The following is a 26,182-nucleotide window of genomic DNA, read 5'->3' as shown; positions in this document are numbered from 1 at the left end:
GTAGATTCTCCATCATTGAATTCAAGAATTCAATTAACGATGATACGATGGAACGGACTCTAACTAGATTAAAGTCTCGCTAAAACTATAATTATACTCTAGCGTATCGTGAATTTCGAAGAAAGGTAGAGAGAATGATAGAAACAAGTAGAAACAGGAGAAGAAAGTTAGCAAATGGAAAGGCTTTAAACAATTTGATTAATCAAGCTTTCCTTTGTTTAAAGAAAGTTCGTTTTTAATCTTCATAAAAAGGAGGGATATAAAATCATCCTGTTTGTAGAAAGTATATATGATAAAGTTCTTTAAACGAATTTTACACTTATCGTTTTTCCCCATAAAGAATTCTAAAAAAAAAAAAAATAGACGTTCTTTTTTCCCGAGCGCTAGAAATGGCGTTAACCCTTAATTAAACTAAGTGGATGTTCGAATGAAAAACGTCTGATAGATTGCACGTAACACCCTTTAATTTTGATTCCCTTTTCGAAAATGCACTTGTTCCATTATCTATTTATTTCGACAAATCGACATATTTATTAAAATACTTGTTCTTTTTGATGAATGGAAAAAGATTATTTATTTTTTATTAGCTAAAGATAATTACTAAAGGTAAGTATATATAAATGTATGTATGTATGCATGTAAATATTTTTTCTCGGTACCATTTATAATTATTTAGTATTTTAAATAGACGATCAATATTTGAAATATTGGCGTTAATTTAGAGTTACAAATATAGATACAGAATATATATTGATATTTTATTTAAAATACAAACAGTTTCTGTATTAATCAGAGTATGATACTTATATTAAATTCTAATATTTATTACAAATAATAATTATTTATTTAAAATATTGACCTAATAAAAACCTTATAAATAATTTTTCTTTTACGTACCAAATGTGTATGCTCATCGTAACGCAAAATTAACATAATTTTTTTTTTCACATGTCCACGTACTAACTCGTCGTAACAGAAAATTGTTATTTTTGTCACAAAGAATATCCTTACAATACATAAATAATTGATGAAAAAATATTGTAATGCATTTATCATTGAATTTTGCTTATCAACGGAAATGAGAAGTGAAATAAATAATCAAGCGATAATTTAACCTAAATAATCTTTCGATCTCCTATAAGAAACATTTATTTCTGATGACAATATTCCCAGTGTGAAATCCTCGATAAAAATAATGTTTCAATGTAATGACAAGGTAGATGGTACTTCAGGATTTGATCGAAGAGGAGAAACGTGGGGCTTAACGAGGGAGGGTTGAAGAGTCAATAAAAGTGACGGTGTGCAAAATAAGCACACATCGAGTCGAGCTTTCGTAGTGTAATAACGAAGGAAAAGAAAGTGTCTTAAAGGATATATCTTCCTTTAGTAAACATAGGAGAAAGAAAAGAAAAGAAAAGAAAAGAAAAGATAATACGGAGTACGCGAAATTTCATTTATAAAAAGATAAAGATAACAAATGACGATAAAGATCTAACGGAAAAAATATACGCTAATATTAAATTATTATCCTAGGATGTACAAAATAATTATTCTTACGATTATAATTTTACGAGTGAAAATTGATCAAGGTTATAAAATATTTCACGAAGAAAAACATGAAAATATGAAGTTTTGGATAGACGCGTTGTGTCATACGCGAACGATCAAATTTGTTCACATATTAGGAATATTAACCAACGATTCGTCTAACCATTATCTAAATCTTTTTTTAAACGGTCTCGTAAGTGGTATAAATCAAAATAAATGCGAAACTACGATATTTTTAAACAAGTATTATATCGATGATAATCCTTGGAACAAAAATAATTATAGACGGAACGATAAGATCGATCTTTTAACGTTCGAAAAAGTTTCATCGAAGAATTCGCTTGGAACTAACAGCTTGAAAGTTCTCAACGACTTAGGCAATAAAAAAAGAAAAAGAACAAGCGGAGGAAGAAGAGATAATAGTATAGAAACGATGACAAAAAAGAATTTCAACCTATGGTCGTTGCACGTGATACTGATAAAGGACGAACGTTCGATGGAGCGAATTTTGAATGGAAAAGAGTCAGCCCACTGGATGTCTCGGTTACACTTCATCGTACTTATAATCTCAGATGACGGTTCAATCGAAGATAATAAATTCAAGGTGACGATCGAACGCACATTAAAAATGTTTTGGTTAAGACGTCAGATATTAAACGTCCTGGTTTTCTTACCCTTATCAGAAAAGGATCAAAATTTCACCTACGCTTACAATCCTTTCGTATTAAACAACGACACTGGTACGAATCGAGGAAAATTTGTCTAATAATATTTTTTATTTCTAACACATATCTTTTCAACAAACAGTTCTTTTTCTTTTTTTCTCTCATTATCGTAGTTATTTCAGAACGAGGTAAACTCGAGTCCATTAACTTTTTATCAAAGGAAGACATATTTCAATGTTTATCAACGTTAAATCATCATCGTACGAATAATTTGTATGGATACAAATTAAACGTAGGTCTCTTTCAACAATATCAAACATTAATGAAAACTACAGAGAAACCATTAAAGGGCTCGATTTATGAATATTCTCTGGGATATAAGGGTACCGATGCAATGATCATGGGAACAATCGTTAAATATATGAATTTCACGGCGAATGAGATCAATCCGAACGATAGAATTAAATTTGGACACGAGTTACCAAATGGGACTTTAGTTGGAACGTTAGGTAAGAGGAAATGAAATAATATCATAAACTTTTATTCATTTGGTCAATATTTGTAAATATTTCTAATCAGTATTTCGAATGAATGATCAAAATTACATACAGGATTCATATACAAAAATTGTAATTTGATATTAAAATTTATATATATTCTAGTAATTTATTTTACAAAATATTGATCATCGATTAAATACAAATATTGATCAAATATAAATATACCCCAGAAGAGTAAAATAAAATATACAAATTTTTAAATATATAAATGAGAAAATATAAAATATGAAAAAATAAAGAAGAATCCTTTTTTATTTCTCAAATTGGATTCGTCTTTTATTATATAAGGATAAACTTACTTACTCAGGTATTTGGTTTTTGTCAGGTGATATTGCCTATGGCAGAGCGGATGTAACATTTGCGTCTTTCTTCGTCAAACCCTATAGCAAGAATAAACATAATTTTGAATTTACCAGCCAGACGGGATATGACAGCATCTGCGTGTTCGTACCGAAAGCTCGGAAAATACCGAAATGGCTTCGAATACATCACATGTTTGAGCCCCCTATCTGGCTTTGCTCAATAATTTCACCAATTATTGTCTACCTAATGTGCTATGTGCTACTGTTATTTACGAGCCAAAGGTAATGACATGCTCAGTTAGATCCTATCTCACTTTATACAAGAGAAACTTTTAAAACACAAACAAATAAAATATATACAGTATTTATCTATTGGAAAAAAATACCATAGAAATACTAATCCGAAGGTGTTTGATATTTTACAAAAAAAAGAAAAAAGAAAAAAAAAAGAAAATAAAAGGAAAAATATATAAAATCGAAAATCGCGTTAAGCAAAGCATTGATTCTTCTTTTATGTATATATAAAATATCCTTGATATAAATGAGAGATCCATCGTCGTTAACATTAAGGACATATGTGATTGTAACCCACGATAAATACTGATCATTACTCATTACCGATATAAATACTTAATAAGAATTTGATAAATTGGACAGTCCCCTCTCTTTATGAATTTTTATACATCAATTTATCTCATTTATTTGCACACCTTGTAATTTTTCTCTTTTATATTTTTTTATTTTATCCTCGTTTTTCTCTTTTTAGAGCAAAAAAGTTCGAACGAATAAAGCTCGCTTACAAAGTATTCCAATTCACCGTTGGATTCCCAACAAAATTACCATGTTCCTGTCCGGAAAGAATACTTTTATCTACTCTCTCAATCACAAACGTTACCATAGCTGGATTGTTTGGTGGACTATTGTACAAAAGTTTAACTAATGATATATATTACAAAGATATCGATTTATTATCTGAATTAGATGCTTCTGGATTACCAATAGTATTTTTGAAATACAATTTAATAGACGCATTTGATGACGAATCTACGGGATCACCTGTATTCAATAATCTGAGAAAAAAATTTAAATACGGCATGAGAGCGTTACACGATGCGTCATTTTTTCGAAATGCAAGCGGATTAATCAGGAAGAAACATTATTATTTAACCGAACAAAATTTGCTGAACGATGATCTATCACCTAAATTACATTTGGTTAATGAGTGTCCACGTAATTAATTAATTTTATTAGCTTGATCCAATTATTATCGGCTAATAATTTTGATAATGTTGGTAATGCATTCTTTTCTTTTCTTTTTTCTTTTTCTTTTTTCAGGTAATTATTACTTAGCATATCCAATACGAAAGAATTCGTATTTGCTCGAAAAGATTGATCTTCTAATTGGCAGATTACATCAAGCAGGTTTAGTGACATTGTGGAACAATCGTACCGTAATGGATTTAATTTACCAAGGAAGAAAAGTTTCATCGAGAACGCAAGCACATGCGGGCAACAAATTTGTTCCGTTTAATTTGGAAGACATGCAGACATCATTCTATTTGCTAATAGTCGGTCTATTACTGTCATCAATCGTATTCTGCGATGAGAAGGGATGGTTGAGACTATTCGTCAAAGATACAAAAATACGGCCAATTTTATATAGTAAAAGAAAGAAAGATTCGTTCTTCGAGAAATTACATTTTTTACGATTTTTTCTTCCGTCCAAAAAAAATATCAAAGACTAATTTCCAACGTAATAACGAACAACACTTCTTATTTGATCTGTTTAATTTATTGATCGAATTTCTGACGATACCCTTTCACGCTCTTAAACATGAAATGTGCATCGTAAATCCAATAAATTATATTCTAACTTTGAAATTATTGAACACATATATAACTTGCGGTGATTTGTATATGCTCGACGTAAATTTCATAATTGTAAATGATTCTATGTGTAATTGAATTGTAAGATAAGGTATTATTTGTTTCATCTCTATAAAATTATTAATTAAATCAAATTAAATTGAAAGAAAAGTGTTCTGTTATAAAGCGTCAACGATACTGTAGAATGGGTCAACATATACCATAAGTTTTCCAAAAGTTTTGCGATTTTCCAGCTTGTCCACGCATAAGTGCAGTTTCATTCGGCAACAAAAGTACAAGGAAATGGGGATTTATTTTAAGATGATCTTAAAATACTCTCAACACTATTTCTCTCGGAGACGGTAGCCAGTTGAGTGTTGTTGGTCGTTGATGAGTTATCATGGTACTTCTCACGAGTCATATATTTACTATTTTGGCGATAATAAGTTTGATATGTAAGTATATCGATTATTAAATATTTATCTAACTTTATTTTATATCTCTAACGGGGTAAATAAATTGAAAAAGAAATATTATTTAACAAAAAGAAAAGAAAAAGAAGCAGCATAATCGTGTAAATATATATATATATATATAGAAGAAATGTTTTGTATTTTTGTTATCAGGGATATCACCTATTTGGACATGGAACTTGAACGATCGTCGATACGATGGATATGATCTTGAAAGAGGTCCAGTCTTTTACGAAGCTTACTATCCGGAAAATAACGATAACAATCCAAGCGAATATCAAGAAAAACGTTATTTCGATCGGGATCCAGTAATAGAGAGAACCTTTCAAATACCAACTGACAGAAAAGAATACATGGAAGATAGATCAAAGAACGAATATCTCGATCGTTTAGAATATTTAAGATACGATAATTCTTATAATCCCGACACGAAATTATCAAGAATACAAAATTATCCAAAAACAGAATCATCGAGGAATTATGAAATCTCACGTAAATTTTACGACGTTAATTCTCTTTCTCCGAATTATATCAAATTAATTCGAAATATTCCGGAAGATTCGTTGACTTCGAAAAATCTGGACAATTGGAATACGTTGGGCAATTATTATTTACGCTTTGATCCGAATTTTGACAAAAGTGACATTAATAGTAGATCAAACTTTCGAGGAATACCAGATCGAGGTTTTTTAAATGAAGAAAATATGTTTGAGAAGAGAAACGACGAGAAAAAAACTGAATCTATTCGGGATATTCGACAGAATTTGTCTGCTGCATCACCACGAGCTATTCAACCTTTAGAAATACCTAAGGAATTTGATTCGATAAGGAGACTGTCACCGAGAGATTTACAAAATCATAATTCGTTCGATACAATAAATTCTATTAATTATATAAGATATCCGCGACAAGAGTACAACTATTTTGGAAATAGAAATGACCCAGAATCTGAAAAGTGGATTCCTCAAAATCTTTCGAACGAACAGATGGAAGGAATTCCAAGAAATGTTAATTCGTTACCCTCGGAAAATATATTTGCTCCGAGACCTCAAGTGATCAATTATGTATTTTCAAAGGATTCCTCGATCGAACAAACCGAGAAACCAATTACAACGATCAAGGAAATAACAAATAACGATGAACCACGTAAATACGGGGACAATCTTTTGCAAGAGGAATTAAATAAGGAGGAAGAGAGCAAAGATAAAAATACAAAAGTTACGTCGATTGAAATCAGTGAAGTACCCAGACATAAAATACGTCATCATCACGGAGAATGGCTACGTAATTTTTCTCGTGGGCAAAAGTAATCCCTGATATCAAGTGTTAATTAAGTTCAAAACAAAGAGAAAAAAAAAGAAAAATAACTTTAAACGAGATTTTATTTACAATAGGATTTTCAATTCGATCATCGCTTTTTAAATATAATATTAAGATCGTATGCGTTATGCCCGGTAAGTTGATCTTTAAAAACCATCCACTTCGAACAGCATATTTATTATTACATATCTTTTTTATAATTATACAATTTTCTTTATAACAGTGTAGAATATAATCTCGCTATAAGGAGACATTGTCCCGTGATAATCATGATTAAATATCGAAAATACACTTCTCATAAATGGAGATTAATTGATTGCATAAAGAAAAAAAAAAAGAAAAGAAAATAGTTATCATATAAAATTATTACTGTGACAGTAATACAAAAGAGAAAGTAATTATAAAATACGATAAAATCAATTACGATAGAGAGATTATCTTCTATTTATGATAAGTGTGTACATTTAATGTAATGATTTATTTCAATGTAAGTACCAATGAGTAAGCCAAACGATAGATTAAATTTAAGCACAACAAACTTATAATTAATAATAATCTATTAAAATACTTTGAAATCTAATCACTGATCAATCATTTTTTTTCGAGATTTCTTATTTTTTGAATGCTACATAGAAATATTAAACAGATTAAAAATACTTGGTAACTAAAAATTCTACAACTAAAAATAGAGAAAGAAAATTATTTCTAAAATGAGTACAATGAAAACACGATAGTTTATGTCAATGAATATAAATATCTAAGAATGATAGATGGTCCAATCTTAAAGTAGATAAAAATAAAAAGTATATTCTACTTTGGCACCTTCAACATCTACCAATAGTAATCCCTTAAACTTAAAAGGGAATGTTTGTACTATTTTAATAACTAATGAATAATTATCTTTTGATACATTTAGATAAAAGATAAATAATTATGTTTGTATTAACATAAAATATCGTTCATCAAAATGCTATAAAAGATACATGATTTTAGATGTAAAGGCAAGTACAAGACAAAGCCAGAAGTACTTCGCAAGTAACCTACACTATTGGAACACAACTTCATTTGGTGAATAATCTCAGTTAGCTATATCTAGATTGTTACATTTTATTCACAAAGTTCTCTCTATGCATTCTTGCCTATTTAAAGATACTATTATTTCATAAAAATTTAATCCAAACATAAATGCTATTTATTTTTAATTGCATTTGTACGAGACATTTAAACTTGTTTCGGTGAAAAATATATATAACTGTTTAATAGTTCTTTCTTTTTAAATCTTTCTCACAACTATATTATAAATCATAGTCCTTAATATTTATACGTGGGCACTATTATCAGGTAAATATTCTGGTGAATTTCTTGAAATCTTAACAAGTTAATTAGTGTCTCTTTGTCTCTATCTCTCTCTCTCTCTCTCTTTCTTTCAATGACTCTCTCATTTTGTTTTATCTATTTATGCTATAAATATTTTCGTTACATATCCTTTTTATCTATTATGATAAACATTATTTAAACTGTTTTATATAACATAATAGGCGATTATTTTAAATGGGAGACTCTAATACCTATTTTATGCACTGATATTCCATTTGTAGGAGATAAATTCACGCAACTTTTCATAAGCTTTACCAAGATTATCATTCTCTATCACAATGTCAAAATTTCCTGGTTGTTCACCTGTAATGAATATAAATATAAATTACAAAATAAAATTTTAATTGTATTCTTAATTTCTATTTATGTGAACAATGCGAGAAGAACTTCTGTATCAACTTATTACATACCATATTCCAATTCAATCTTAGCAGTATTTAATCTTCGTTGCAAAGATTCATCTGTTTCTGTTTTCCTTTTCTTTAATCGTTGTTCAAGTTCTTCCAAAGATGGTGGTTTTACAAAGATATATATAGCATTTAGAGAACTATTTTTAATTTGTTTAACCCCTTCTATTTCAATATCTAATATACATATTTTTCCTGTTCGTTGAACATTTTCTACAGCAAGTTTACTAACAAAAAATATAAATATAATACTTATTGTTAACGTATATAAATAATATGGTACATTTATTCAAAATATTTAAAATTCCTTACCTGGTTCCATATAAGTTTCCGCTATATGTAGCAGTCTCAATGAATTCACCATTATCTATTTGTTTCTGCATTACTTCTTTATTTGTAAAATAATAATGTTTGCCATTCTCTTCACCAGATCTTGGAGCTCTAGTTGTATGCGATACAGAGAATCCAAATTTATCTGGAAACTCCTCGAATAGACGATTTAACAAAGTACTTTTCCCACTTCCAGAAGGTCCTGCTATTACTAACGGACAACAATCTTTTTGCAGCATGGTACAAAGTCCTATAAAAGAATATAATAATAACAATCGCACTAACTAATGATTTTATAAAATTTTATAATATCACAAATTAAACAAATGAATAATATAATTAAATCAATTGTTGACTGTATTATATAGAGTCTAAATCTGCATACCTATTTTATGAATGTTTAACAATTTCATGCAATATGATGTCATTGTATATTGTGGTACGGAAAAAAATCTTAATGCAAGGCGAATCATATTTTTTTGTAATACTACAATATATTCTTCACTTTTTTCTATAACACCAACAACACAATTAATTTTTACCAAATCACTAATAAATTTGTCATGCATGAACAAAATAGAACCTTATTCACTCAGTTCATAATATTACACAACATAGCAAATGTAAATACAAATAAAATACGGAATATCAACGCGAGTCTAATGTGAAAATAAAATAAAGATTTAATAACAATTAAAATTTTTATAAAAAATTGAAACCGAAATAATTACACCACGTGATGATCTCGAACAATGATAAATTCAATTTTTTTTCCTTTAAGGAATGCAATATGTTGAAAGATTTCACGCAGTGTTGTCAACGTAACGAAAATATAATTCATATATTTGTAAATACACAATACATATTATAAAATAAAGATCATTAAGGTTCGTCCTTATATTTGATTATTTCTTATGATCTAATTAAATGACAAATAATGTTTCAACTTACTGTGAACTTGCAGGCTTTCGTTTAACAAATAACCAGGATGTATCTAACCTATAGAAAAATAATAAATTTGAATTTTTCTAATTATATAAAATTATATAATTTTGTTACATTAACAAAAAGAATCAACGAATTAAAAATAATTCAAGTCATTCTTTCTTTTTCTTTTCGTTAAAAAATATTGGTCCAGTACCGGTTGTTTGTCACACCATCACAGTATTGGTACGACGCAGTATTAGATCAACGAAAATGGTTATGCGCATGCGCATTTATTTACCGCAAATCAAAGGATTACCTGCGATTCATTTATCGATTATTTTTGCGATCGTACGTATACCTGCGATTATGAATGACATAATTTAAATATTTTAAAATATTATGAACTTGCTCTCTCTTTTATATTCGTTATTTTAAAACTTCGTATCAATTACGAAGCAAAATGCTATAGTATCGATAGGATGTTTTTATATAGTGAAAACTAACCTATTTAACAAAAGCAAGGTAGAAACATATAGAATGTTTTCTAAAAATTAGGTTATACGATAATATAATTTTTAATATTTTAAGTTATATTTCAAGAAATTATATTATCTCTCAAATTGAAGGAAAAACAAATATACGGTAATTAAATACGTTGTTTTTAAATATACAAGAACAGTAAATATTTTAATTTTTATCTATTTTCCTCAGTCATATTTATTTCTGACGAAAGTTTATAAACAGTAACTTACTCAAATGAAATCTAATCTAATCTAATCTTTGTATTTAACTCTTTGCTTTATATTATTTGTAACTGAATATATATTATATATGTTAAAGAACAAGTTCGACCATTCTGTTTACAACTAATTTACAATCATTTGTAAATATGTAATATTTTATCTTTTCATACGAAAATGATATATATTAGATTACAAATATTAATTGATTGGCAAAATTATAACGTGGAGATTGCTACTTCTAAAAGAAAAACTTTAATTAATATTAATATATGTAAACGTTTATACGATACAGACGACGATTTGCACTCGATGAAATCCAACAGAAGACCGACTCAATAAATGCTAAAATATTCACTTTCTTATAATGTTTTTAAGTACTTAATTCAGTTTCTCTTATAATAAATCCACATTTTTTTATACTTATGGAATATAAATAAAAGATGAACTTTGTTCATCCTTTACGATCCTTTGTTAAAACCAGAGGTAGACAAGCAACAACTTTTTCTTTCCATTGTTAAAATATCACATAAAAGACATTGTTGGAGAAGTACAGTACAGTAAATCGCGTATGGAGAATTCTCGCATTTAAGGGATTTCAAGTTAAAAGATTTGATTTGCAAAAAAGACAAAAATTAGATAGAAATATAACCAAGAGGTGAGTAGTTAAATTATAAGATTTAATCCTAAGTATGAGAAAAATATTCTTTCAATACCTGCCTATATACTACACTGAAAATTAAAAAAAATAAAATAAAATAAATGCTAATAATGAATACTTATAGATCTTTTCTTGTTTCTGTCCTTTGAAAACAGATTTTCTGTGAGTCGTACTGTTCTATCGACTTTGAACGTACCCATGCTTTAATTAGTCGTTTTTTATGATTTCATAAATAACATCGTTATTTTTTAAAACTACTAATCTTAGTGTATAATAAAATACTTTTTATACATATATAATATAATGCTGACATATATACATATAATTGTAAGCATTGATTTACATAGATATTAAAGACTTTTTGGAACAATTTTATTAATATTGAAATATTCTACATAATATTAAAGCTGATGAGAGACTGTAAATGAATAATTTGTTCTACACTATAGATGTTTAAAAAGCTTATGAAGAAAAATTATAATTTATAATAGAACGTTTATATACCTAATTTTCAACATTGCACGAATAATACTATAGATTCATATCAATAAAATATAATCTTCTGTTATATTTAGATTTACATTTTCACTTATAGACTTATGTGTGTGTGTATATATATATATAGTCTTATTTAGCAAGATTGACGTAGGAAATATATTTTAAAAAGATTGTTTTTTCTTTGTTTGTTTAAGAATATAGGAATCTTTGACTAAAACTTAAAGAATTAGGCATTAATATTAGATAATTTTAAAATGTCTATATATGGCAATATGTATACGTACATGAAAGTACGCAAAGGTACTAAATGAAAATGAAAAGTATAAATAAGTATCACATTAAGTTCACTGTCACTGATTTGTAAACGCGTCTTACATATTTTGTACATAATTAATTTAATAATAACAGTGATAGTGCCAATAGAAACATTTAGCTTCTCTTTTCTTGTACTTTAAATTATCTGGCTTGTACATGTCAAAATTTCCTCTTTAAAATTCTTTTAGGTAATCTGTAATTCCTTCTTTTTTCTTCTCTTTTTGTTTCATCTAACTTACTTTATAATTGAATTTTAAATCTCTGTAGGACCTGGTTTAGCTTGTGTTCTACGACGTGCTAATTCTGATAAAACTACAGGCCCGATATGAGGTGATCTTGGACTACTTGACATTGCTCTGTATGTTGCTGCAACTGCCATCTATAGAATTTAAATATATGAAACAAAATGAATAATGATTATACACAGTAATAAATATTAAAATAAAGTACAATTTGTGTGTGTGTTGATTTTAAGAAAATACCTTTAAACTACGTGGATCTGTATTGATGTCAGGTAACATTTTTTGTGGAAGATGATGACGATTTGCAACCCAAGGATATTTTAAAATAAGAGCTGCTGTAGGCCTACGATTAGGGTCGACATGTAACATTCTCTTGACCAATTCTTTGGCTTCCACTGATATTTGACACCAGACACCGCTTTCTACATCTATATATCCAGGTCCAATGTGATTAAGTATATCTGTTGCACTATCCCCTGGACTATTTCGGAAAGGAGTGTATCTATAACAAAATATTATATTTAATGAATTTGCTTTTATATTTTATTATGTGTTAAATCTTTTTAAATTAATAAGTTTCATACCCAGCAAGCATAATATATAATAAGACACCTAAAGACCAGATATCACAAGCAGTATCATATCCTTGCCGTTTTAATACTTCAGGTGCAACAAAATTGGCTGTATAACATGGTGTCATTAATAAACCATTTTCTGCACGTAACTGTTTAGCAAATCCAAGATCACATATGCACAATGTACTTGGATCGCCACCAGGTTTTGAAAATAATATATTTGACGGTTTCAAGTCACGATGGACTACCTAAAATATTCGATATTTAGATTAGGGATATATATTATTAATAGAAATAATTAATTAAAATAATGAGATAAATACTTACTCCATTATCATGTAAATAATGAACTACACTAGTAATTGTGTATATCACTTCGGCAGCTTCCTTTTCTGTAAAATTACGTCTTTGTAATAATCGATCAAGAAGTTCCCCACCTCGCAAAAGTTCTAACACAAGATAAACTCGTCTATCGTCTTCGTGAACAGTTCTTAGAGTTACGATATGTGGATGCCTTCCATATCGTAACAGTATTTCTATTTCCTCTGATGGATCTCGTTTTGCTTTTTCAATCACCTATTGTAAAATCATTTTTAATTATATGCAATAAGTATAAATTTAAATAATTTTATATATATTAAATACAAATAAATTACCTTAATAGCATATTCAGTTCTAGTTGCCTTATGAACCGCTAAATAAACGGTACTATAAGTTCCTTTACCTATTTCATGTTTAAATTCATATTCGTCTGTTACTAAAATAGGATTGACATAAGCAGGGACAGTATTATTAATACTATCACAGTTTTTGTACTCTGGAGGTTTTGTATGATCTTCTAGCAAACAGGGTGCAACGAAACTAAATCCACGAAACAATTCATGAGCATTTGCACTAGGAGGTACACCGGGAGAATCTAGAAAAAAAATATATATATATATATATATAATATTTTATTTTAAATAAGAATATATACTTATTATGTTAACCAATTCTTCTTCAATTTATCAACAAATTAAAAACAGATTGTATATTATTACCTTTAGGAGTTTTACATGTAAATTCACTATCAAAATAAAATGTATCATCCTCTCGACTAACAGCTGGTTTGAACGGGGGTCTTATCTCTTTCCTATAAAGAGCATCCCAATCAATTGTTCCAAAAAATATATGGTTTTTAATTTCTTCTACACCACCTAAGTGAACGTATAAAAACTAATGAAATCAAATATTTACATAAGATATAGATATGATATAGTTAAAATAGAAAATAAATTTCTCGACATTACCAAATCCAAGTCTATTAGCTGGATTTCTTTTAAACAATACTCGTAACAATGCTCGGGCTTCCAGTGATATATTAGAAGGCATGGTAAGTTTAGCTTTTAATATTTGATTCATAGTTTCTTTTCTATTAACACCTTGGAATGGTAGTGCACCCGTTAACATCTCAAACTGAAAATTACTATTTACTTAAAAGAAATAAAATATACATAAATTTAAATGATTTTTAAAATATTTTTTATAATAACTAACCATGAGGATACCAAAGCTCCACCAATCTGCAGCATAAGAATGCCCTTTTCCTTTAACTATTTCTGGCGCCATATATTCGATAGTACCGCAAAATGAATATGTTTTAGAATTATCCAACGATTGCTTACTTAAGCCAAAATCAGTTAAAGAGATATGCCCTTCAGTATCCAATAAAATACTATGACAAATAAAATAAGCAATAGATGAAATGATATTATCTAAACATGTTAATGAATTAAAATCATTTTAATTTAATTTATAATGAAATACAAACTTTTCTGGTTTCAAATCGCGATATATTATACCAAGATTATGTATGTGATCCAATGCAAGTGCAAGTTCAGCAAGATAAAATTTAGCATCTTCTTCTGTAAACATGACCTGTAAAATTATTTTTAGAATAATACTGATTCTAGTTTCTATTACAAAACATAATATTGAATAATATATATATCATAATTGCTACCAATTAATATTTGAGATATTTATCATTCTTAAATGTGTATTTACAATTGGACAGATTTTGCAACAATATGAAAATTAAAAGAAAAATAATCATACAAATGGTATTTAGTTAGCTTGTTCAATAACCTCTTTGGATAGTCTTGTAAAAAGATCACCACCCCTTAAGAAGTCTAAGATCAAGTACAGTTTGCCCTCTGTCTGGAATGCATAGTGTAGTCGAACAATGAATGGATGCTCCACATCAACCAATATATTTCTTTCCATTTTTGTTCTTACTCTGTCTCTGACTAAGATACCATGATCATAATTAGAGTGAACAATAGTGAAAGAAATATTCAATTGTTATAATAACAAATAAAAATACCTTTTAAAGTCGCCTTTTTAAGAACCTTCATGGCATATAGCGTGCCACTATCCTTTCCTACAACTTTACGTACTAAAAATACCTGAAACACATAATCAATCATAAAAAGAAATAAAGAAATATAATTAAAAATAATAGATTAAAGTTTAAATTATTTTTTACCTTGCCAAAAGAACCTTGACAAAGTACTTTTAATAGTTCAAAGTGAGATGGATCAGCCTTTTCATGACCTTCTCGAACTACCTCACGTACTTCAATTTCATGGGACTCCGAACACCCATTTGAACGTGACTCAATAATATTTCCTTGAGTAATCATTGTTTCTTCCTGATTCTCATCAGACAGAATTTCTAATCCTTGCTAAAAAACAAAGAACCAAATTAAAATTAATTGTAATATAATTTTAAGAAGAAAAATTGTTCTTAAACACACAATTACATATATATATATATTAATTGTAAAGTAATTGAATGAAAATCTGATGAATAGTTAAAGTTAATTGAGTAATAAAGCGAATAATCTTACCTTTTCATTTACATGTTGTTCTGTCCAAGGAACCGTCAGATTCGCTAACGGCATTATATTCACATTTACTTCCAAGGTCGTATAAGATTAAGGAAAATAGTTATGGTACTGTCACTTCACTATAACGTTGCCACATCTAGTTAATACTAAAAAATATTCTGTCTGGTCCATATATAATATCTGTATATAAACAATTAAAAAAAGTACTTCCGTACATTCGCGGTTAAACCTAAGAAACGCATGTATAATTTATGCGATAAGTATCGACCACAGATAACGAATGAATGCGAACGCTTTTAGACGGGATCCTCCATTTAAACCGGAAGCTTGGTCTAGAGAAAAAGCGATAATGAGAGCGCATGTTTTAAATACAATCATCTACCATCCGTTTGTTAGTATTCATTAAACACATCCGCTAATTACTTAACATAAAATGATTATTCTTCATTGTTACAAACGGACCCTTACCCTCCCATTCCCCCTTTACAACTACTATCAATAATGAATTGTCTTTAAACGATGTGTTTTTCAAGTGACCAAAAATTGTAACGACATATATAGTCCGAGACTATTTAAATATTTATTATTATTATATTTTAATAATTGTTTTTACTCGAAAAAAAAACATATATAACACGTAAAATTCATTCTTTTAGGAAATAAATATCATCCTGATAAATTAGAACTCGTTTTAATCACTTATTTCTGGATTATTAACATTGCTACAGCTGGCGCCATATTTTATATGAAATTAATTTGACAGCAGCGCCACATAGTGTGAGAATAAACAATCAAACTCGATAATATATTAAAATATATTTAAATTTAAATAGTATATGTGTGACTGACAATTTCGTTCGATATAAAATTAATGAATTAATTAATTATGGATTTAGAAGGGTAGATATTTAAATTTTTTTATTATGAGTCAAGGGTTAATATCAAAAGGTATAAAAATATTTTTAAGAATTACCCCAAAAAAAAATCAAAAAGTTTTCATTTCTTTTAATGTTTTTGACTTTTGAAGTTTTAATTTCCTTTTGAATACAATTAGTATCCTTACATGTGTTATTTACATAAATTTTATTCTATCGATTCAACTTCTGCCACATTTGTTCACAATGATTTTTCTTCTCTTAATTTTTTTTTTACTTTACCTGTATAGATTTGGAAGAACTCATAAATGATATAATTTAAGTAATTAAATTTCAGTTAAAGGCAGTTGAAATTTCCAGTAATTTTTTTATATCAAAGTCTGTAAATAAGTAATGTTTTTTTTATACTGATTATCTCTAGTTTAAAAAATTTTTTATGACCGTCAAGAGTCATGTATTATTTAACATATTTTTACAATACATAAAAATGTATGAATTTGATAATTGTCGTACAACATTGATAGAAATGGTTGAAGGCTAAGATACATCATTCTTTTGTAACAACTTTTTAGCCTTAGAACGTGTGCAAAAATTCAACAATAAATCATGTATCGTATCTTTATCTTCAATATAACTCGTGTGCCGTAATATACATTTGTGAGGCCAATGAGATCATGGCAAGATTAAAATTCTCACAAAGATGGGACTTATACGAACCTTATTTTTTCTGTAAAGAATTTTTTCATTTAAACAGCAACCTGTAACACATCAATTATTCTTCACTGGGGTGGGGTTAAAAGTAAATACTTTGAAATATTTAATATGGAGTATGATAGTAAATCGTCATATATTATGGAAACATACTATCATACTCCACAAAAACATGATATGTGTTAAATCTAAAATTAAAACTATAAAATTGATAAGTATCTGACAAACCTATATGGATATCCTTGAGCCTTGTTCTTGAATATGGACAAAAGTAAGCTAAAGAAAATAGCAACTAATCCAAAGCCTATCACAGCAAATATTCTTCGTTTTTTAACATCACCTTTCCTTGTTGCAGCTTCGGTCATTAGAATCATTCCTAATACCACTGCCCCATCTTATTACTTTCGTTAAGGTATATTATGTATATATTTGTAACATTCAATTTATTAGATCTAATAAATAAAAGGATACTCAAAACCATAACAATATATGTTTCTAACACAAATTGTCCTTGGGAGGACCCATGGATATATGCCATATTTCCATTAGGTGATTTGTGGACTAATGGAGGTCCTCTGATATGATTCCACATTTGTCCTGATATCATTATAAGAGTGAAAAACTACAACAAGATTAATTTCAATCAAATAATTCGTTCTATTAGAGATAAAAAAAAAATAAAATTTTGCTTACCAATGCACCGAGGGCCCAAATTGTTTTATTATAAATTAAATCTAGATTATTACGTCTAACATATAGGAATACTCCGATCAGAACAGAGAACATTATCAAAGTTACCGTACCAGAGTAGTTTGGTGGCCTGAATATGTTTATCTGTAAGAAATAAATATTTGTAATAAATATTTTATTATGCAAAGCTTAGAAAAACATATTTACCTGAATATCGGTACGTTCTGATATCCATTTTGCTATTGCTTCTGCGGCAAAACCAACTCTCTGTATATCCATAGTATCTGCTGCTTTTGGTTTACCTTTCGATGGAAAATGCATGTACACCGGGGCAGTATTTAATCTCATCTAAACAAAGAGATTATTTTTCATTTTTATATTTCATATTTAGAAATTGATTACTGTATATATATATATTTAATACCATTTGAAAAACATCTGATCCTTCATCAAAATCTACAGATGCAAAGAACAACTTATTTGAATAAGACTGAGAATATCGGAATGAATTAGCGACTATTGTGAATTCGTCATTTGCATGTCTGGAAAAAATATAATCGTTAAAAAAAAGCCTTTAATAAATAAATTATTATTATTTTTTTACCTGCAAATTTGACACTGCCTTTGAGGCGCCATAGCGGTAAACATTACAATAACAGAATAATTTCTTGGGGTATTTTTCACAAATTCCTTAAATTTTGCACCGTTAAATTTAATTACTGGTCTCCTAATGGCCATTTCTGTTAATTGTTGTACACGTTCGGCTAACGAGGAACTTTGACTCTAAATAGGATATGTAATTTACACAGTTTAGAGGTTATGAAGATGGTGATACTATTAGTATATATAATCACACTTAATTTATCTTATAATTTCTCATATTAAAATAAAATAGACAATTAAATTTAAAGGACAGTTAATAAAAGTAAAATGAAATTTCATTTAAATGACGTCAATAATTAGAATAAGATTTAAATATGACATGAATATGACATTTGAAAATAGGATAATATTTATAATAATAATTCTTTACTTCTTACATTTTTCGTTCTGTATTGACAATTGACATAAGTTAAACTTATTAGCACAATCCCGAGGAATGTAATATAATATTTCGACATCATTTTAATAGATTTTGACAAGATAATCTATCAGAAAAAGCAGTAACAGCTATGACAATCACGGCACGCTAATAAAGTAACTATACATATGACACGCTGCTCCAAAAACCGATTGGTCTGAACGTTGCTACGTGGCACTACGTGTCACCCCTTTTTCTTAAATTTATAACATTATTACAAAATTAAATAATAATGTAACAATCGTTAGAAAAAGTATAACACACATATATAAAGTGTTAAAAAAAAAAAACAAAACGAAAATTTATAATATAAATAAAAATATTTTTCTATATTTTATCTAAAAAATGAGAAACATTTTGTTCAGATATTTCAATTAATTTATCAAAGTAATACAATACAAATTTTATTAATATTAATATTTAAGATTAATATAGTATTTTATATACAAAAATGAAAGTAATTGAAAAAGATTCAATCTGAAAATGTTAGTGGCAATAAATCATATGCACACATCCCTGCATATTTGTGACCCCTTCACGTCTCGTCGCTGATTGGACGCCGGTCGAATAACTAGACGCTGATTGGTCAATAACGTAACCGTCTTTTCGAATGTGATAAAAACCGGTAAACTGACCCGCGCAAAGAAACGTTGAGAGAAAAGAACGTTGTATAAGACTCGTGCAACTTCATATAAGCCATAGTTTTCAAGGGGGATGGACGTCTTCATGGAGGAACGTATAGTGTTTTTAATAATCAATAACTGTGTATATTTGAATAAACATTAGTTCGTTAACCCGCGTTATATATTTTTAATCTTTTTATAAACAATTATTTTATCAAATATTATAGTGATATGTCGTTCGCAAAAGCTAGAATTCAACGGTTCAATGATCTTACAAGTAAGTTATTATCGTATATATATAATCGTTGACTTTTTTAAAAAATATTTAAAACAATTTAACAATTAATGTCATCGCGTCTTAATAAATAACGATCATTATTGCGCATCACAATTAAATTCATGTACATTAATTCTGCAAATTAAATATTTGAAATAGAAGCTATATTATGGCGGGAAAATTGAATACTTTTCTTTACAATATAGTATAATACTTTTTATTGATTTCTTTGTTTAATTAGATTGCTATATGTATAGGTAGAGTTTCTATAAATTATTGAAACAATTAACATTAATGCATAAACAATTTGTATACACGTGTTAGAATCATTTTATATAAAATATACATTATTATAATTTATTTAAATTCTATTATATTTTGTTAATATTATTTGTTCTTTGTTACCTCATATTATTTTATTTTATAAAATTTTCTAAAAATACAATAAAAAAAGTACATTATGCAATAGTGATACTACCAATCGTTATATTTTTTAGACCATAAAAAAATGTATTCTTCTAATTTTTACAATTAATATTCCCCATTATTACAATACGTACGTTCTGCGATAAATGTTGATCTTTAAATGTTTAAAAACGGAGTGGTGGTTTACTAGGGGGAAGGAGGGTGTAAGTAACGACAAAAGAAAGTATTTTATCGTAACGACAAGAAGGGCCGGTCGAATGTTACACCTGGTACCTTCATGGCTCAACTACTACTTAGATATCCCTCTAATACAAACATACAGCTGTCTCCCATTTGGAGACTCCCCTTGCGAAGATGCGTCAGGAGGAAATCCTTTTGATTCCACCCTCCAATCTTAGTTTTAACGTGTTTCGTTAAAAGAATAGGATACCGACCCTTTGTCAGTGCAACGAGTATGATGTCATTATAACTATTTAAATGTCTTTCCTCCTTTTAAATATAAATTATAAATAAAAATTCTGCAATCAATGTTATTGTTTTTCTTATTTAAATGTGGAAATTGAAAATATTTATAAATGAATTGTTACAGATAAGGTACCACCACCTGGTGCATATGATCCAAAGTTTGGCCCAAAAGTAAAAGGGCTTGCAATAGAGAAAAAAGAAAGATTTCAGGATAATATAAGTACAACGAGCAATAGCACGGAATCGAGTTTAAATTTTTTCAGTAAGAGCACTAGACAACAACTGCCTGGAAAATTTATTGCTGTGAGGAAATATATTATTTTATTAATATATTATAAACTACATTTTTTTAAATAATATAATCTGCATAAGTATATTTTTTTTTTTATAGCCACAATGTGTCCGAAAACGTGTTGTAGTCAAACCGATGAATATAAATTGTATGAAGGGAAAATTGAAGTCCACGAACCAGACTAACAGTAAAAGTGTTAATAAACAGCAGTATAATTCAACGGATCAGTTGTTGGAGTTACAAGTTGAGTGTGAAAATAAAAATAGAACTATACAGGAACATGAGAAACAGATAGAAGAAATGAAAGAAGAAATGTGCAAACTTGAAGTGCAAATAGAGGAATTACATAAAAAACAAATTGAAGTCGAGGAACAACACAAGAAAGATATAGAAACTATGGTAAGCAAATAGTAATTTATTTTTTCTTTTCTTTTCTTTTTTTCTTTACATTTGTATTTCTTAAGCTTCTACATATAATTTTGTTAAATTTTTGTTGTTTTATAGGCTAAATTACAACAGGAAGTTTTAGATAATCATGATGAAAGACATCAAGCTGAAGTAAACGGACTTCGTTCTAAGTTATTAGATATTTCGAGAGAAAAAGAAGAAGAAATATTTGCTAGAAGAACAGTGGAAAGTGATTTGAGAAAACGTGTGGCTGAGTTGTCGGAAAAAATATTACATTTAGAATCAGAGATGGCCAAAAAGGCAGAAACAAATCAAATAATGGTAATTAATGTCGAATGTTTTAATACGATAACAAACTTATTATGCACTATTAATATATCAAATGATAAATATTTTTTTTTAAATAGATACAAACATTAGAGACCAAAACTGAAGAATTATTGTCCAAATTAAAAGCACTGGAAGAAGAACGTAACATTCAAATTGATTTATTAGAAAAAGAAAAATTACAGTGTACATTGGATGTAAATGATTTGACAGAGAACAAGTGTGAGCTTGAAGCTAAATTAGAGAAGAGGCAGAATGTTATTTTAGAACTTCAAGGGCAATTATCCGCTCTTCAATGTGAGTTAGACGAATTAAGAGCAGAATACGACAAACTCATAGACGATTCCATGATGCAAAAGAGTCAACTTGTTAAGAAGCATAATAAAGAAAAGGAAACATCAATGGATTGGTTTTTGAAAGAAAAGCAAAAACTTGAACAGGAACACGAAAAGACAAAAGTGACAGTAGTCAAATTAGAAAGCGATTTAGAAAAAGTGACTGAAACTAAAACCTGTCTACAACATGAATTACAAGACATGAAAAGACTTTATACAGATGTGAATATTTCATTATAGCAGTATTTTTAATTTGATTTTAGTTTAGCACTTTTAACTAAATTAGATTTTTTCTTTTTTTTTTCCTATAACAGGTAAGTCAACAGTTGACGCAAGCTCATAAGGAATTAGAAATTGCAGAAGAAAAACATGAGCGTCTCTTAAAAGTACATAAGACTGAAATAGAGGCTTTAAAAAAGAAACACCATGAAGAGAACTTAGAATTAACACAGCTATTAAAAGAAACTAAAGAAAATTACTTAAATGAAATAGAAAGTGTAAGTTATTGACAAAGTAATTTTTTTGTTTAAATTTCTTTGGATAATTATTATGACATTTATAATGTTTTTGTTCATATAGTTGTCTATAGCGAAAGATAAAGAAATGACTGATTATAAAAAAACGAGTCAACAAATTAAGGAAGAAAATAAACAAATTACGGAAAATACTAACAACTTCGTTGAAAGTACTAATATTTTTACGAAAGAAGATAATTTAGAATCTTGTCATCATCATAGTGAAAAAAAGGTTAAAGAAACTATCGCCGAATGTGACGTAAAAGTAAGCGTAAATGTTAAATATCACCTGACTTAGTATTTTATTTTAGAATTTCTTAAAATTTTTATTTATTTCTTTTTTCTAAAGAAATTTTTACAAAACTGAAATATTATATGACTTATTAGCATTTTCGTTTTGTCTTGATTTGCTGTGATCTTTGAATAATCAATTTTTATTAATGTGAATTTAATTGTTCTTATCAATACTTATTTATATAATAATAATCTAGATAAATACAATGATCAAACAAGCTACATCTGAAATCGAAGAAGAAATGCGTCTCAATGATGAGAAATATAAAGCATGCTTAGCAAGAATAGAGAGTGAACGCGTTGCATTAGAAAATAAGTTAGCATTAAGAGATGCGGAAATAGCAAAACTTTCCTCGATAATTGAGGAATTGAAATCGTCTGCTGTAATTCAGGTATTTATTTTAATTGAAAATATTAATTCCACGTATACATTTCTTGTACTTAAATTTTATGATACATATTTCAGATAAATTTAAGTCATAGTCTGCAGGTAGAATTAGATAAAGCAGAAACTGAATTGGGAGATAAAAAAGCAGAGCTTAGAGCATTGAAAGACCAAATACGTTCGGAAGCTGCAGAATTGGTGTCTAGAAGAAAGAGGTATGTAATACAAAAATGACTCTTAACATGTTATATATATATATAAATATATGTAAAGTAAATGTCTATATAAATTGTATATCATATATACAGGTTTGAAATAATTATGACTGAAAATAAAGCAGCATTTGCTGCAGTTTCGGAACATTTAGTACAGAGTAACGCTGAGGTAGAAAGATTGCAATATGAATTGAGATGTGCAGAAGATTGTTTACGGGAACATCGAGATTTACTTATTTCTATATGTAGTAATACTCAAATGGTACAAAATTATACAAAACAATTAGATGTTAACAGACAAATCATTAATCAAATCGAAGCAGACAGTATATTCGAGTGTGAATCTATGAAGAAATGTTACGAATTAAAGATCGACGAATTTAAACAAATGGCGACCAAAGAAATTAACCTACTTCGTGAAACAGTGAAAAAAAAATCCAGCGAAAGTGCAGAGGTATTGTTCTATCTCTTTATGAGATTAAATTAACATACGTATGATTATCATGAGATTAAGTTTATTTTTTTATTTATTTATTTTAGATGAAGAAACAGCTAGATGAAATGGCTGGTTCTTTGTGCACTACACGAGATATGTTATTATCTTTAGAACAAATAAACGATGAACGGGAAATTTCAATTTCCCGATTAGAACTCGATAATAGTAAACTTCACGAACAATTAAAAAATCAAAAAAAGCTCAGCGAAGAATACGTGGAACTTTTGTCAAAGTTATCTGCGACATGTAATCCTATCGTCGAAGAAGTAAATATATTTAAATTAAACATATATATATACTACTATTAAGGGAATGAATATATCTAATCTAGATTGTCCTGTTTTTAGACGAATTGTCATATTTTAGTACAGTCAAAGAAAGAGAGATTAGAAGATAATAAAAATTATTTTATTTGATAATAGAAATTCATAATCGATTATGTGTGTTTCAGAACAAACATTTATTAATCGAAAAGGAAAAAGAAGAATGTCGAGCTCGCGAGGAGAAGCTTCTAAGAGCTTTAACTGCGGAAAGAATACGTCGTAAAGGCGTTGAAATGTAAGATGATTATTATGATTATCAATACTTTGTAGGGAAACAAACAAATAATTATTATATTTTATAATATAGAAAATTCAAGCTGTTAGCTAAAAGTAATGATCTACTTAAAAAGGAGTACGAAGAAATAAATGAAAAATATGCCCATGTACTTGGCCACCAGAATCACCAACAAAGAATCATGCATGTTTCATTCCTAAAAGAAAAAATCTCTCGACTGGAACAGGTGGGTTCATTCATTATTGTCGTTTGTTGGAATCATCTTTCCAAATTTATTTGCTTTGTAATTTTTACATTATTTCGTTTTTTTTTTTTAATATTAAGATACTTTATAAATTTTGTTATGAACAAAATCTATGTTCAATGAAATAAAAATGTTTCTAATATGAATGATTTTGTGTACTATCTTGTTTTGCCTGCTATATTTATTATCATTCGCATTAGTATTCGTTTTTGTTATTTAAATTATATATAAGTATATATTATATCTAAGGAAATTGTACAACAATAAGTAGATGAATTTATTTTTTAGGAATTACAGTCTAAATGTAAGCAACTGGAACACCAACAACAAAACGTTACAGCGGAAAAGGTAAAAACTCAACAAAAGCGTTCACAAACTAAAGGGAAAGAAAACGTGATAGGAGGAGGAATTTCGAGAAGTAGTCACACCACACCCACATCTTCGCCGCATAAATCATTGACGCCTCTTCGAGATAGAAACGAATAATTAAGTTAAAGATTATGACCAAAAAAAAACAGACTTTGTCAAAATAACACGTGTAAAAATAGTTTCAGCACGTTCCTCCTCTCCCTCCTCCCCCACAATACAAGAAGATTTTGACGTTAACCGTTAATGTACGATATTTGATGTTTTAATGTTTTATTTTCCTTTTTTTTTTTGTTTTTATTATCAAAAAGAAATGATCGATAATTATTTAACGTAAAAATGAATAATATTTAAAAAATATCAAGAAAGTATCCCATAGATCCTTGTTCTCATCAGCGTCGATTATGTTTATTTTCATAATATATATTTTATACGACTCGTACTATTACTAAAGCATATTCATTTTTATATACGTGAAATTAAATAAAGTTTTATTTACGCTACCAATTTGTTTATATTTGCAACAAAAAATTAATATTGAAAATGACTGAAAAGAAACACTAATTAATAAGAAAAAGTAATAAAAAAATAAAGTTACATTAGGAGAAAGAACAATAAATTGGAATCCTGCGAATTTGAGGATAATAATAAAGTCGACCTAAGTTACTAACATAAGAAAAGGAGCCATCCAATTCATTAGAGTTTATTATGCCTAGTCGCGTATCTTGCAGCTTTAACACAGAGAGGCCAGCACGTTATGCATTCTCTCTCTCTCCGTAGTCTTCTTGACACCGAAGTAATCATTATACTCTCTTCTAAGATACTTTGAACCTACTCTAAGGTCAACAAGCGCATGAATTTTAAACGTCATGATCCAATCATGTTTCTAAGACTTTCGAATAC

At 28.3% G+C, this 26,182-nt stretch overlaps 5 protein-coding genes across 8 annotated transcripts; 2 read left to right on the top strand and 3 right to left on the bottom strand.

Annotated features, from left to right (window-relative positions):
• The first annotated feature begins 5,106 nt into the window (after nt 1-5,106).
• LOC106793903 lies at nt 5,107-7,273 on the top strand. Its single transcript, XM_014761185.1, has 2 exons — nt 5,107-5,396; nt 5,568-7,273. The coding sequence occupies exons 1-2, from the start codon at nt 5,342-5,344 to the stop codon at nt 6,722-6,724; spliced, it is 1,212 nt and encodes a 403-aa protein (XP_014616671.1). The 5' UTR covers nt 5,107-5,341; the 3' UTR covers nt 6,725-7,273.
• LOC106793906 (guanylate kinase) lies at nt 6,905-10,065 on the bottom strand. 3 transcript variants are annotated; one of them, XM_014761188.1, is made up of 5 exons: nt 9,990-10,065; nt 9,800-9,847; nt 8,831-9,098; nt 8,522-8,745; nt 6,905-8,414 (listed from the first exon to the last, which is right to left on the bottom strand). In XM_014761188.1, exons 3-5 carry the CDS (start codon nt 9,085-9,087, stop codon nt 8,308-8,310), a joined length of 588 nt encoding a protein of 195 aa, XP_014616674.1. In that variant the 5' UTR covers nt 9,088-9,098; nt 9,800-9,847; nt 9,990-10,065; the 3' UTR covers nt 6,905-8,307. The 3 variants fall into 3 exon arrangements, with proteins under 3 accessions (XP_014616674.1, XP_014616675.1, XP_014616673.1); XM_014761189.1 differs by lacking the exons at nt 9,800-9,847; nt 9,990-10,065 and adding an exon at nt 9,580-9,655; XM_014761187.1 differs by lacking the exons at nt 9,800-9,847; nt 9,990-10,065 and adding an exon at nt 9,234-9,454.
• A 1,955-nt stretch (nt 10,066-12,020) lies between these two features.
• Nucleotides 12,021-16,101, bottom strand: LOC106793902 (ribosomal protein S6 kinase 2 beta). Its single transcript, XM_014761184.1, has 13 exons — nt 15,697-16,101; nt 15,334-15,531; nt 15,172-15,253; nt 14,934-15,094; nt 14,617-14,723; nt 14,343-14,520; nt 14,096-14,261; nt 13,847-14,002; nt 13,463-13,722; nt 13,134-13,382; nt 12,816-13,054; nt 12,472-12,733; nt 12,021-12,368 (listed from the first exon to the last, which is right to left on the bottom strand). Exons 1-13 carry the CDS (start codon nt 15,748-15,750, stop codon nt 12,243-12,245), a joined length of 2,238 nt encoding a protein of 745 aa, XP_014616670.1. The 5' UTR covers nt 15,751-16,101; the 3' UTR covers nt 12,021-12,242.
• Nucleotides 16,102-16,695: 594 nt separating this feature from the next.
• On the bottom strand, nt 16,696-19,207 carry LOC106793904 (tumor suppressor candidate 3). Its single transcript, XM_014761186.1, has 8 exons — nt 19,013-19,207; nt 18,577-18,755; nt 18,397-18,514; nt 18,180-18,320; nt 17,976-18,116; nt 17,754-17,904; nt 17,511-17,676; nt 16,696-17,329 (listed from the first exon to the last, which is right to left on the bottom strand). Exons 1-8 carry the CDS (start codon nt 19,094-19,096, stop codon nt 17,314-17,316), a joined length of 996 nt encoding a protein of 331 aa, XP_014616672.1. The 5' UTR covers nt 19,097-19,207; the 3' UTR covers nt 16,696-17,313.
• Nucleotides 19,208-19,743: 536 nt separating this feature from the next.
• On the top strand, nt 19,744-25,713 carry LOC106793901 (hyaluronan mediated motility receptor-like). 2 transcript variants are annotated; one of them, XM_014761182.1, is made up of 14 exons: nt 19,744-19,953; nt 20,969-21,147; nt 21,236-21,535; nt 21,641-21,865; nt 21,952-22,428; nt 22,521-22,703; nt 22,786-22,986; nt 23,213-23,407; nt 23,482-23,615; nt 23,709-24,069; nt 24,156-24,377; nt 24,563-24,669; nt 24,742-24,895; nt 25,202-25,713. In XM_014761182.1, exons 1-14 carry the CDS (start codon nt 19,908-19,910, stop codon nt 25,397-25,399), a joined length of 2,982 nt encoding a protein of 993 aa, XP_014616668.1. In that variant the 5' UTR covers nt 19,744-19,907; the 3' UTR covers nt 25,400-25,713. The 2 variants fall into 2 exon arrangements, with proteins under 2 accessions (XP_014616668.1, XP_014616667.1); XM_014761181.1 differs by lacking the exon at nt 19,744-19,953 and adding an exon at nt 20,452-20,580.
• The last annotated feature ends 469 nt before the right edge of the window (nt 25,714-26,182 follow it).

Source organism: Polistes canadensis, unplaced genomic scaffold (assembly GCF_001313835.1).
Source record: "Polistes canadensis isolate GaletaPanama2010 unplaced genomic scaffold, ASM131383v1 scaffold_20, whole genome shotgun sequence".
NCBI classification, from domain to species: Eukaryota; Metazoa; Arthropoda; class Insecta; order Hymenoptera; family Vespidae; genus Polistes; species Polistes canadensis.
The sequence above is the reverse complement of the archived record's forward strand: the minus strand, read 5'-3'. Positions and strand labels throughout refer to the sequence as shown.

Bases quoted from the DNA above. Each gene is read 5' to 3' on its own strand.
- LOC106793903 (XM_014761185.1), top strand. From the start codon at position 5,342: ATGGTACTTCTCACGAGTCATATATTTACTATTTTGGCGATAATAAGT. The intron at 5,397-5,567 runs GTAAGTATATCG...TTTTGTTATCAG, and splicing joins GGCGATAATAAGTTTGATAT to GGATATCACCTATTTGGACA.
- LOC106793906 (XM_014761187.1), bottom strand. From the start codon at position 9,417: ATGCATGACAAATTTATTAGTGATTTGGTAAAAATTAATTGTGTTGTT. The intron at 9,099-9,233 runs GTATGCAGATTT...ATTCTTTTATAG, and splicing joins GTTAAACATTCATAAAATAG to GACTTTGTACCATGCTGCAA. The intron at 8,746-8,830 runs GTAAGGAATTTT...ATTTTTTGTTAG, and splicing joins GGAAACTTATATGGAACCAG to TAAACTTGCTGTAGAAAATG.
- LOC106793902 (XM_014761184.1), bottom strand. From the start codon at position 15,750: ATGCCGTTAGCGAATCTGACGGTTCCTTGGACAGAACAACATGTAAAT. The intron at 13,055-13,133 runs GTAAGTATTTAT...CGAATATTTTAG, and splicing joins ATTATTTACATGATAATGGA to GTAGTCCATCGTGACTTGAA. The intron at 12,734-12,815 runs GTATGAAACTTA...ATTTTGTTATAG, and splicing joins TTATATATTATGCTTGCTGG to ATACACTCCTTTCCGAAATA.
- LOC106793904 (XM_014761186.1), bottom strand. From the start codon at position 19,096: ATGATGTCGAAATATTATATTACATTCCTCGGGATTGTGCTAATAAGT. The intron at 18,515-18,576 runs GTAAAAAAATAA...TATTTTTTCCAG, and splicing joins AGGCAGTGTCAAATTTGCAG to ACATGCAAATGACGAATTCA. The intron at 17,905-17,975 runs GTAAGCAAAATT...ATCTTGTTGTAG, and splicing joins TTTGGGCCCTCGGTGCATTG to TTTTTCACTCTTATAATGAT.
- LOC106793901 (XM_014761181.1), top strand. From the start codon at position 20,526: ATGTTGATCTTTAAATGTTTAAAAACGGAGTGGTGGTTTACTAGGGGG. The intron at 24,378-24,562 runs GTAAATATATTT...TGTGTGTTTCAG, and splicing joins GTAATCCTATCGTCGAAGAA to AACAAACATTTATTAATCGA. The intron at 24,670-24,741 runs GTAAGATGATTA...TTTATAATATAG, and splicing joins CGTCGTAAAGGCGTTGAAAT to AAAATTCAAGCTGTTAGCTA.